Source organism: Triticum aestivum, chromosome 5A (assembly GCF_018294505.1).
Source record: "Triticum aestivum cultivar Chinese Spring chromosome 5A, IWGSC CS RefSeq v2.1, whole genome shotgun sequence".
NCBI lineage: Eukaryota > Viridiplantae > Streptophyta > Magnoliopsida > Poales > Poaceae > Triticum > Triticum aestivum.
Genome location: NC_057806.1, coordinates 410637664 through 410651239, shown reverse-complemented (window position 1 = coordinate 410651239; position 13576 = coordinate 410637664). Strand labels below are relative to the sequence as shown.

General features: G+C 44.6%; 1 protein-coding gene across 1 annotated transcript; it reads right to left on the bottom strand.

The window, feature by feature from the left end:
- Nucleotides 1-1161: 1161 nt before the first annotated feature.
- LOC123103669 (probable plastidic glucose transporter 1) lies at nucleotides 1162-5682 on the bottom strand. The gene is made up of 12 exons (XM_044525330.1): nucleotides 5315-5682; nucleotides 5093-5231; nucleotides 4355-4555; nucleotides 4102-4201; nucleotides 3846-3958; nucleotides 3327-3420; nucleotides 3103-3253; nucleotides 2628-2774; nucleotides 2474-2547; nucleotides 2161-2249; nucleotides 1812-1926; nucleotides 1162-1712 (listed from the first exon to the last, which is right to left on the bottom strand). Exons 1-12 carry the CDS (start codon nucleotides 5550-5552, stop codon nucleotides 1515-1517), a joined length of 1659 nt encoding a protein of 552 aa, XP_044381265.1. The 5' UTR covers nucleotides 5553-5682; the 3' UTR covers nucleotides 1162-1514.
- Between the last annotated feature and the right edge of the window lie 7894 nt (nucleotides 5683-13576).

Sequence of the window (13576 nt, the reverse complement as noted above, 5' to 3'; positions counted from 1 at the left end):
ATAACCATGATGAGCAAACTATAAGAAAATTGCACGGCCTGCTGTTAAACCGTCACCCATGCTTAGGCAGGTAGTTGCCGACTACCAGATATCTTCGAGACGTGCATCGAAATATCTCCACTCCTTTTGAACATTCAACACTCGCAATACCTCACCAAAAGATCTCCAGGCCTCTGCCCCAATAAACAACGACGATCAAAGAAAGGCCGGTCGGTCATTGCTCACGGTTTACCACGAGCATCCTATCAGAGAGTTGGGGCTGGTTACGTCGAGCAAATTAAATAATCCCAAGAATGTTATCTTGAGATTGGGGGGTGGGGTGGGCGGAGCGGAGCGGAGGAAGGCGGGTTTGTGTTATTACCCGTACAGGATACGGGAGTAGCATAGCCAAGCGAGCAGTCGAGACAATATCAGCTCCGCTCGCTTTCCTTTCGAGTTAACTAAGGTGTGGTATAGTCGTAGTGAGTAGGAATCCGGTCGTGCAGTGGGTAGAAGCGTGTGTGTGCACACTGCACAGCTCTTAAAATATATTTTTTTGTTGCGATTAGCTCTTAAAAATACTCGTCACCTAGGCAGGTCTAGCAACCTTGTTTCAAAGTAAAAGAAAGGAAATCTATGCATGGCCTTGATTTAGAACTATAAATGATTTGCCCTGGGAGTTTTGGCTGCTAAACACCGGCGATAATATCTCCAGCGCGGGTGCCTCAGCGGCGAATGACCAGCGCGTATAAATTGTTTCCTGCGCGAGTCTGTCCAGATGTGGGGCTTACGAGAAGTGCTCTGCGAGAAAGAAAGAAAGAAGGCGTAATTTACGATATAGTCTGTTATGTGCTCTTGAAAAAGTTCCAACTTCGAATTCGTGCACTTCGCAAAAAAGAATAAAGAAGACAAATGGATGTGAAACAGTCGCTACTCACAGCAGATTTGTTTTCCTTGCACCCGAGAAATACTCCATCTATCCCAAATTACTTGTCGCAAAAATGGATATATCTAGAACTAAAAATACATCTAGATACATCGATTTCTGTGACCAGTAATTCGGGACGGAGGGAGTACTTTGAATGCCAAGTTGAAACTATCAATTTGTATAGGATACGTTGCCCTCAAGCCATATCGATGCTATGACTACACATCTTTGGAAGAATACACAATGTTCATGCATAAAGACCCGCAAAAAAAAAATTCATGTATAAAGAACTGCAAACTACATATACAAGAATGGTATTTGCTCTACCCAGTATTTAGACAGCACACCAATGGCTAGCGCTATTATCAACTGGGGTGTATTTTCAATTACAATATGATGTATTATATACATGGGCGTAATGATCGAAGTTAGGCAAAACCGTGTCTCTGTGCGATAAATTGTTGCTGCTAAAGAGCTACTGCTTCTACATGACCTCCAGATATACCCACAGGCATTGGTGTGCATGTACTTCTCGGCTCAAAAACTCATCGAGGCAGTTGAATGCTGTTTTTTGGCCCATCGGCATAACTTAATACAACAACCTGTTCTACTTTTGTTCTCCAGGGGCAGCAGGGCTCAGAGACAACTCAATTTCCTCAAGAGAACGTCCTTTTGTCTCAACTATGAAATTATAAGCGAAAAGTGCGGACAGCAAGGAGACTCCGCCGAAACCTGCATACACCGCTCCGACGCCAAACAACTTTACGAGCTCCAGGAAATATAGTCCCACCACAAAATTACATATCTGACAAACAATCAATTCCATAAGCATATAGGGGTAGACAGGACAGTTTTTTTTTGAGACTGGACAATACTCTTGATACAGAGTGAGTAGAGTGCATACCCAATGTACAGTGAAGCTGAACCCCATAACTTTTGAGCGTGTCCGGGCACTGCTCAGCTCAGGTATGATAATTCCAGTGACTGGCCCAGCACCAAGAGCAAAAGAAAAAATGTACCTGAAAATGCAATCATAAGTTTTCTGTACACATGGACAAAAGAGCGACATACCTAGCCAATTTCAATACTAGTGAAACACAAATAGCATGAGTGAGGTCTCTAACCAAGATTCTGGTTATTTGTCACAACTGTCAAGTGATTGCAATGCAACGAGGTTTAGTCCTCACATTTTAAATTGCTGTGGACCATGGAATGAGGAATATGCTAGAGAGAAAGAAGGTAAAAGTGCATACAAAAGAGTTCCGGTAACTGAGAGGGTATGTCCAACGCCTTCATCAAGGGGAAAGCTGATGGAAAACACTATGAGGAACATAGCAAATGCCTGAAAATGGGAAGAAAGTGGCATTAGATTATTATTTTTAACAAGAGCAGTATTTGCACAAGGACCATACCAACATAGCAAGATTGCCTGAATATCAGGAAAACCATATCGGCGCACCAAAGGAACAATATACTCGCCATCAACTCTCCAATAAAAGGAAAATGCAGATATTTTTTTACAAAAATTTTAAGATTATGTCGGACTGCCTGAAAAATGCTGCATACCATTCCAAGATAGCTCCCTATCAAAAGATTCTTCCGTCCTTGCTTGTCCATCAAATTTGAAGCAACAAGTGCCCCTAAAACCACCCAAAACATGGTACATGAGTTTATGAATAAAATACAACATAAAGAACATGAATAACGGAGTTTAACTAACCTCCAAAGTTGGTTACTCCAACATATAAGCTTGCCAAAATACCACTGGTAATACCAACATCACGGAATGTTAATGATGAAAAATAGAGAACACCATTTATTCCAGCGAACTGTTGCAGAAAGAAAAGCGACCCTCCAATCAATGCAACTGCATATACATTAGAGAATATTTATTGCTAATGAAAAAAATCATAATATACCAAAGAAAAATGCTTCCAGGTAAGGTCATGGCCTCTCCTTTACAAAAGATGTGTGGAGAAAGAATGATATTTGTGTTCAAAGTTATGCAAAAATGAGATGCAAAACCTCAAGCAGGCATGTAAGTGCAGGAACGTGCACATCCATACCTAGATACATAAGCGGGCATGCACAAATCCGAACATATACAGTTCACAAGCATATTATGGTTATTCATAGCAGGAAGAGAGACCAAAAGAAGGAACAGCAAAAGGAAATATATAGGTAATGGAAACAACCTCTATTGTGGGGTTCCGCCAGAAGTTCTGACCAGCTAGCCTGTGAATCGTCGTTTGCAACAACAGATTTCATTTCTTCCATGGCCTTCTCCGCTTCAGAAACTCCCCAAATATTATCTACCACTTTTCTGGCATCATCTAATCTCCCAAGCTACATGATGGAATGTACTCATGCGAATGGTCTTGATCAACTAAATGAAACTCACAATTAAGCAAAGGCACACCTTGGCAAGCCAGCGTGGACTCTCAACGGCGAATTGCATTCCAACAACAATGAAAAAACCAGGCACACATGCTGCATAAAGCATTGTTCGCCACCTATGGAAAGGAACCCAAAATATTAATTAGGCAACATGTTAAGAATCTACTAAAAATAAAATGCATGTGGTTAGAAATTTGTTCACAAAGCTTAACAAAAATGTTAAGTGTTCAAAATCAAAGTGTTTATTTTAATATGTAAAGTCTCGAGACTTAGTAGTTAAAGCTAGAAATTTGGGCTCCTGTAAAGCTGTAACAGTGCAATATTCTTCATATGACTATGATTTATTTCAACAATTGATAACCTTTGCATTGGTTCTATTCTTCTATACTACTGAGATATGTGAGAAAAAAGGTTATGAATCTGCTTGATTAATAAGTAACTGTTATGAATCTGTTCCATGATCACGGGCACTGTAAAAAAATTAAACCAATGATAACTTACATCATTAACATAGCAGAAAAGCCAACGAAAGGTGCCTCACCAATGTGGATCACTTTCAGAAGGTATCCCCAAGGAAAGTGCAGCAATTATTCCTAAACATGTTCCAATCTGGCATAGAGTACCCAAAGTGCCTCTGTATTTTGTTGGAGCAACCTAGTATGTAGTAGCATGTAAAAAGAGCGAAAACTGATACAGAGATATTGGAAACAATCAAGACATGAGAACTGGGTATAAGACTAAGCATAGTGCTATAGCACTGCAGTTCAATTCTGAAGCATCACATTTCTGAAGTGTACCTCAGAGATGTATATTGGAACAAGCACGGTATTCACGCCAATTCCAATGCCAACAAGGAACCTTCCCAGGAGCATCTCATCCAACGAATGTGCCTGTGCGCTGTATTATTGTTTTAGACGTAACAAATGATGTTTATGAAATGGACATGCTGTTAAGAGGAAAGACTGAATTTGATGTTAACTTCTGTACAACTATGTTACGACAGCAGTTAGAAGAAGAAACTCCATAAACCTACGAATGTAGAAAAAGTACCTGATGAAAGCCCCAAGAATTAATGGAATACTATCAATCTGAAGAGTCCTTCTACAACCTAAATAATCAACTAGCGCAGACGAGCCTAAGCTCCCAAAGAATGCACCGACAATGAATATGCTGACCACAAGACCTTGGAGAAACGGATTTCCTTGAAAACCAAGCTCTCGTGCAATATCCTCTATCGGACCATTCATGACCCTGCAAATTACATCATGCACCGAGACTTTACTAGAATGTTTTAACATAACATAGATATCAGCACCAGTAAACTGAAAATAACATTGCAATGTATAGCCCATTAAACAGTCAAATACACATACTTCAACATACATTCCAAATTCAGTGTTCACATTTCAACTGACATTGATCATTTAAATTTCCTTGAAGCCACACGAATTTTGATGACAGCTGCACCATTTCCTATACAAAATTTATGTAGTAATGATGTGACTACCAGCTACTGCATAACAACTGATTGAGATTACTAATCAAAGATATTCAAAAACAAGTTCAGGTCTATGCATGTTTTCTAAACTTTAAACTTTAAATCTAATTCAGAAAGAACACATAAATGGCACGTCCAGTTCAACACTCGTAGAAAGGATATGTAATCGTAAATCCTGAGGTTGCTAACTACTCCCTCCGTGTCTTTGATTTAGTACAACTTTTTTAGTACAAAGTTGTACTAAACCAAAGACAGTTATTTTGGGACGGAGGGAGTATTCTCTTACGCACCCAATGTGGTAGCCAAAGAGGAAATTGGCCATGGACGCCGTGAGCACGTGCGGGAACGCCCGCACCCACCCGAGATCAGCGTCACCACCTCTATCTCCACCACCACCACCACCACCGCCTCCGAACCCCGCATCCAATCCTGTCAAGAACAGCGAAAGCTCGCATCATTACATCAACGCACCAACACGTGCACGAGCAACAAAGAAGCAACGGATGCCGAACCTGGGATGCCGCCCAGCAATTCCGAGCTAGGCTGAGGCGGCGGGGCAGAAGATTGGCTGGAAGGAGGCCCGCTCTCTACGGCGGCGAGGCGTGGGTGCCAGAGCTCGAGGCGGCGCGGCAGGGCATGGAGGGCGGCTCCGCGCGCGCGGCTAGAGGACGGCCCGAGGCCGAGCCGCGGTCGCAGCGAGGGCGCCGAGGGAAGGATAAGCATCGCGGCAAGTGGCGCCGGCGGCATCATCGCTCCGGCGACGGGACGGGCAATTCGTCGAGCAGCCGGCGGGCGGCGGGCGGAGTGGGGAAGTAACGAACGAATTTGGGAGGGGGGGAGGTAGGCGAGCGCGCGCAGAGGAAACGGGTGAAGGGGAAGCCGCGACGCGGAACAGCTGATTTTATGTGGGCCCAGTTTGTACCATGGCTCGTGAAGAAGCAGTGGCCACGTGTCACAGTGTCACCTGCTTGACTGAAAGTGAGCACAAGATTTTTTAAAATCTTTTTTGGCAAAAAGTGCAAGTTTTTGTTTCCCTAATGTGGAACTCAACTGGGCTCATGTTCCTTTTTCTTATAAAACACACTAGTTTCTTGTACATAAGTGTGAAGTGTCTTATGCCAATAAAAGCAATTTGTTGAGTGGAAACAACAGTTAATTAGGGGGCATAGTAGCAATGTGATCTCGCTCGTTCCTCGCCGCCATCTTCAGGGCGTCTACTACATGGCAGGTTGGCAATGGGACCACCTGCAAATTCTGGAGCGACCACTAGATCGACGGTAGATCAGTGGTAGAGATCGCCCCCCTCGTGCACTCGCTCGTTCCTCGCCGCCGACAAAAATCATGCACTCTGAGGGATGCTCTCCACCTCAGATCTTGGGTGCAAGGCATCATGGGTGCACTGGGACCCACTGCCTTGATCCAGTACGTCGAGCTATGGAGGCGTGTACGACACATTGTGCTTTCGCCCACCCACGACACCCTCAGTTGGAGATGGACGACCTCCGGACAATACTCTGCCAGCTCATGCTACCGGGCCCTACTCATTGGGTCCTGCGAAGATCCCCACTGGAAGCTCACATGGAAGCCATGGGCACCATTGCGTGTCAAGTTTTTGTTGGGGAACGCAGTATTTTAAAATTTTTACCTACGATCACGTAAGATCTATCTAGGAGATGCGTAGCAACGACAGGGGAGAGCATCTTCATACCCTTGAAGATCGCAAAGCGGAAGCGTTTATCAACGTGGTTGATGTAGTCGTACACCTTCACGATCCGTCCCGATCAAGTATCGAACGTACGCCACCTCCGCGTTCAGCACACGTTCAGCTCGATGACGTCATCGCCTTCTTGATCCAGCAAGACGGACGAAGTAGTAGATGAGTTCCGGCAGCACGATGGCGTGGTGACGGTGTTGGTGAAGAACAATCTCCGTTGGGCTTCGCCAAGCACAACGTAAACTATGACGGAGGATAAACTAGAGGGGACAGAGTTGCCAGCACACAGCTTGGTGATTCTTGATGTGTCTTTGGTGCTAGCCCTGCCCCTCTATTTATATGTTGAGCCTTGGGGTTGAAACTTGGAGTAAAAGCCTCCACAAAGTCAGTTTCACCCGAAAGGTAAGAGTCCTTCTCGGACTCCAGGGCCAGACGCCAGGGACCTTGGCGTCTGGCCCCTGGACTCTGCAAAACTTCCTTTTGCGTTTTTCCAAAAATCTTGTGGGCTTTTCCCTTTGGCCCAAATAAAGTGTTCTCGTACCCAAACATTTCGGGAAACATCTGGAGCCCCTTCCGGAGACCAAACACTATTATCCCATATATCAATCTGTACCTCCGGACCATTCTGGAGCTGCTCGTCATATCCATGATCGCATCCGGGATTCCGAACAACATTCGGTTACCAACATACATAACTCATATAGTATTATATCGTCAACGAATGTTTAAGCATGCGGACCCTACGGGTTCGAGAACTATGTAGACATGGCCGAGACACTTCTCCAGTCAATAACCAATAGCGGAACCTGGATGCCCATATTGGCTCCTACATATTCTACGAAGATATTTATCGGTCGAACATTATGACAGCATACGTAATTCCCTTTGTCCGTCAGTATGTTACTTGCCCGAGATTCGATCGTCGGTATCCTCATACCTAGTTCAATCTCATCACCGACAAGTCTCTTTACTCGTTCCGTAATGCATCATCTTGTAACTAACTCATTAGTCACATTGCTTGCAAGGCTTATAGTGATGTGCATTACCGAGAGGGCCCAGAGATACCTCTCCGATACTCGAAGTGACAAATCCTAATCTCGATCTATGCCAACCCAACAAATGTTGGGGAATGCAGTATTTCAAAAAAAATTCCTACGATCATGCAAGATCTATCTAGGAGATGCATAGCAACGAGAGGGGAGAGTGTGCCTACGTACCCTCGTAGACCGAAAGCGGAAGCGTTTAGTAACGCGGTTGATGTAGCCGAACGTCTTCGCGATCTAACCGATAAAGTATCAAACGCACGACACCTCCGCGATCTGCACACGTTCAGCTCAGTGACGTCCCTCGTACTCTTGATCCAGCTGAGGCCGAGGGAGAGTTTCATCAGCACGACGGCGTGGTGACGGTGATGGTGAAGTTACCAAAGCAGGGCTTCGCCTAAGCACTACGATAATATGACCGAGGTGGAAAACTGTGGAGGGGTCACCGCACATGGCTAAGAGAAACTTTGGTGTGTCTTTGGGGTGCCCCCTCCACCGTATATAAAGGAGGGAGGAGGAGGAGGCCGGCCTAGGAGGGGCGCGCCTATAGGGGGAGTCCAACTAGGATTCCCAATCCTAGTTGGAGTCCCCTTCCTTTTCCAAGAGGTGGAGAGAGGGAAGGAGGAGGAGAGGGAGAAGGAAAGAGAGAGGCACCGCCCCCTCCTAGTCCAATTAGGACCAGCCCATGGGGGGCGCGATGCCTCCCCTTGTGGCCCTTCTCTCCTTTCCACTAAAGCCCAATAAGGCCCAATACTTCCCCCGATGAATTCCCCTAACTCCCCAGTTCTCCAAAAAATACCCGAATCACTCGGAACTATTCCGATGTCCGAATATAGCCTTCCAATATATGAATCTTTACCTCTCGACCATTTCGAGACTCCTCGTCATGTCCGTGATCTCATCCGGGACTCCGAACAAACTTCGGTACATCAAATCACATAACTCATAATACAAATCGGCATCGAACGTTAAGCGTGTGGACCCTACGGGTTCGAGAACAATGTAGACATGACCGAGACACATCTCCGATCAATAACCAATAGCGGAACCTGGATGGTCATATTGGTTCCCACATATTCTACGAAGATCTTTATTGGTCAAACACATAACAACATATGCTGTTCCCTTTGTCATCAGTATGTTACTTGCCCGAGATTGGATCGTCGTATCATCATACCTAGTTCAATCTCATTACCGGCAAGTCTCTTTAATCGTTCCATAATGTATCATCCCGCAACTAACTCATTAGTCACTTTGCTTGCAAGGCTAATAGTGATGAGCATTACCGAGAGGGCCCAGGGATACCTCTCCGAAACACGGAGTGACAAATCCTAATCTCGATCTATGCCAACTCAACAAACACCATCGATGACACCTGTAGAGCATCTTTATAATCACCCAGTTACGTTGTGACATGTGATAGCACACAAGGTGTTCCTCCGGTATTCGGGAGTTGCATAATCTCATAGTCATAGGAACATCTATAAGTCATGAAGAAAGTTATAGCAATAAACTAAACGATCATAGTGCTAAGCTAACAGATGGGTCTTGTCCATCACATCATTCTCTAATGATGTGATCCCGTTCATCAAATGACAACATATGTCTATGGTCAGGAAACTTAACCATCTTTGATTAACGAGCTAGTCAAGTAGAGGCAAACTAGGGACACTCTGTTTGTCTATGTATTCACACATGTACTAAGTTTCCGGTTAATACAATTCTAGCATGAATAATAAACATTTATCATGATATAAGGAAATATAAATAACAACTTTATTATTGCCTCTAGGGCATATTTCCTTCAGTCTCCTACTTGCACTAGAGTCAATAATCTAGATTACATAGCAATGATTCTAACACCCATGGAGTCTTGGTGTTGATCATGTTTTGCTCGTGAGAGAGGCTTAGTCAACGGGTCTGCAACATTCAGATCCATATGTATCTTGCAAATCTCTATGTCTCCCTCCTTGACTTGATTGCGGATGGAATTGAAGCATCTCTTGATGTGCTTGGTTCTCTTGTGAAATTTGGATTCCTTTGCCAATGCAATTGCACCAGTATTGTCACAAAAGATTTTCGTTGGACCCGATGCACTGGGTATTACACCTTGATCGGATATGAACTCCTTCATCCAGACTCCTTCATTTGCTGCTTCCGAAGCAGCTATGTATTCCGCTTCACACGTAGATCCCGCCACGACGCTTTGCTTAGAACTGCACCAACTGACAGCTCCACCATTCAATAAAAATACGTATCCGGTTTGTGACTTAGAGTCATCTGGATCAGTGTCAAAGCTTGCATCGACGTAACCGTTTACAACGAGCTCTTTGTCACCTCCATAAATGAGAAACATATCCTTAGTCCTTTTCAGGTATTTCAGGATGTTCTTGACCATTGTCTAGTGATCCACTCCAGGATTACTTTGGTACCTCCCTGCTAAACTAATAGCAAGGCACACATCAGGTCTGGTACACAGCATTGCATACGTGATAGGACCTATGGCTGAGGCATATGGAATGACTTTTATTTTCTCTCTATCTTCTGCAATGGTTGGGCATTGAGTCTCACTCAATTTCACACCTTGTAACACAATCAAGAACCCTTTCTTTGACTGATCCATTTTGAATTTCTTCAAAACTTTATCAAGGTATGTGCTTTGTGAAAATCCAATTAAGCGTCTTGACCTATCTCTATAGATCTTGATGCCCAATATATAAGCAGCTTCACTGAGGTCTTTCATTGAAAAATTCTTATTCAAGTATCCTTTTATGCTATCCAGAAATTATGTATTATTTCCAATCAACAATATGTCATACACATATAATACTAGAAATGCTACAGAGCTCCCACTCACTTTCTTGTAAATACAGGCTTCTCCAAAAGTCTGTATAAAACCATATGCTTTGATCACACTATCAAAGTGTATATTCCAACTCCGAGATGCTTGCACCAGTCCATAAATGGATCGTTGGAGCTTGCACACTTTGTTAGTACCTTTTGGATCGACAAAACCTTCCGGTTGCATCATATACAACTCTTCTTTAAGATATCCATTAAGAAATGCAGTTTTGACATCCATTTGCCAAATTTCATAATCATAAAATGCAGCAATTGCTAACATGATTCAGACAGACTTAAGCATCACTACGGGTGAGAAGGTCTCGTCGTAGTCAACTCCTTGAACTTGTCGAAAACCTTTCGCAACAAGTCGAGTTTTGTAGACAATAACATTATTGTCAGCGTCAGTCTTCTTCTTGAAGATCCATTTATTCTCTATGGCTTGCCGATCATCGGGCAAGTCAACCAAAGTCCATACTTTGTTTTCATACATGGATCCCATCTCAGATTTCATGTCCTCAAGCCATTTCGCAGAATCTGGGCTCATCATCGCTTTCTCATAGTTCGTAGGTTCGTCATGGTCAAGTAACATGACCTCCAGAACATGATTACCGTACCACTCCGGTGCGAATCATACTCTGGTTGACCTACGAGGTTTGGTAGTAACTTGATCTAAAGTTTCATGATCATCATTAGCTTCCTCACTGATTGGTGTAGGAATCACTGGAACTGATTTATGTGATGAACTACTTTCCAATTCGGGAGAAGGTACAATTAACTCATCAAGTTATACTTTCCTCCCACTCACTTCTTTCGAGAGAAACTCCTTCTCTAAAAAGGATCCATTCTTAGCAACAAAGATCTTTCCTTTGGATCTGTGATAGAAAGTGTACCCAACAGTCTCCTTTGGGTATCCTATGAAGACACATTTCTCCGATTTGGGTTCGAGCTTATCAGGTTGAAGCTTTTTCACATAAGCATCGCAGCCCCAAACTTTGAGAAATGACAACTTGGGTTTCTTGCCAAACCACAGTTCATATGGTGTCATCTCAACGGATTTAGATGGTGCCCTATTTAACGTGAATGCAGCCGTCTATAATCCCAAAACGATAGCGGTAAATCAGTAAGAGACATCATAGATCACACCATATTTAATAAAGTATGGTTACGATGTTTGGACACACCATTATGTTGTGGTGTTCCAGGTAGCGTGAGTTGTGAAACTATTCCACATTGTTTCAAATGAAGAACAAACTCATATCTCAAATATTCTCCTCCACAAGCAGATCATAGAAACTTTATTTTCTTGTTATGATGATTTTCCACTTCACTTTGAAATTCTTTGAACTTTTCAAATGTTTCGGACTTATGTTTCATCAAGTAGATATACCCATATCTGCTCAAATCATCTGTGAAGGTCAGAAAATAACGATACCCACCGTGAGCCTCAACACTCATCGGACAGCATACATCAGTATGTATTATTTCCAACAAGTCAGTTGCTCGCTCCATTGTTCTGGAGAACGGAGTCTTAGTCATCTTGCCCATGAGGCATGGTCCGCAAGCATCAAGTGATTCATAATCAAGTGATTCCAAAAGTCCATCAGCATGGAGTTTCTTCATGCGCTTTACACCAATATGACCTAAACGACTGAGGGAGTCCTGGATTAGGGGGTCTCCGGACAGCCGGACTATATCCTTTGGCCGGACTGTTGGACTATGAAGATACAAGATTGAAGACTTCGTCTCGTGTCCGGATGGGACTCTACTTGGCGTGGAAGGCAAGCTAGGCAATACGAATATGTATATCTCCTCCTTTGTAACCGACCTTGTGTAACCCTAGCCCCCTCTGGTGTCTATATAAACCGGAGGGTTTTAGTCCGTAGGACGACATACAATCATACCATAGGCTAGCTTCTAGGGTTTAGCCTCTCTGATCTCGTGGTAGATCAACTCTTGTAATACTCATATCCTCAAGAATAAATCAAGTAGGACGTAGGGTTTTACCTTCATCAAGAGGGCCCGAACCTGGGTAAAACATCGTGTCCCTGCCTCCTGTTACCATCTGCCTTAGACGCATAGTTCGGGACCCCCTACCCGAGATCCGCCGGTTTTGACACCGACATTGGTGCTTTCATTGAGAGTTCCTCTGTGTCGTCGCTGTTAGGCTTGATGGCTCCTATGATCATCGATAGCGATGCAGTCCAGGGTGAGGACTTTTCTCCCCAGACAAATCTTTGTGTTCGGCGGCTTCACACTGCGGGCCAACTCGCTTGGTCATCTGGAGCAGATCGAAAGTTACGCCCCTGGCCACGAGGTCAGATTTGGAAGCTTAAACTACACGGCCGATATCCGCGGAGACTTGATCTTCGACGGATTAGAGCCCCTTCCTTGTGCGCCACGTGGTCACGATGAGTACGATTTAGCTCTACCATCGGACCGTATTCAGGAGATCGCACTGGCAGACGCTCCGAGCCTCGATTCGGAGCCAGTTGCGCCATCCATGGACGGGTGGATGGACCCCGTCACGGAGGCCGTACCCTCAACGGCGATCGAGCCGAATATCGACCTTACCCTTCACGAGAGCCGTGTTGCCAAACTGTCAGATTCTTCTCTGGCCACGGACTCCGAACTGCCTGCGCTCGTCCTTATCGAATCCGATTGGGCGCCGATCATGGAGTTTACCTCCGCGGATATTTTTCAGCACTCGCCTTTCAGCGACGTACTGAACTCATTAAGGTCTCTCTCCTTGTCAGGAGGATCCTGGCCGAACTACGTCCGGCGGGATTGGGATGCGGGTGACGAAGATTTTTGCCGCCCACCCATCACCCACTTAGTAGCCACTGTCGATGACTTAACCGACATGCTCGACTTTGACTCCGAAGACATCGACGGTATGGACGACGATGCAGGAGTAGAAGAGGAATCACTGCCCAGAGGGCACTAGACGACCACTTCATCACATGATGTATACATGGTGGACACACCCAAAGAAAATAACGACGAGGAACGGAAGGACGCAGCGACGAGTGGTTCCCTCGAGCAGCAGTCAAAGCGGCGGCGTAAACGCCGCCCAAAATCCCGTCCCGGCAGAAATAACGATCACATAGGCCCAGCGTTAGAGCAGGGTGAACCATTGCCCGACCACGGTAACACGGAAAATCAAGCCGAACAAC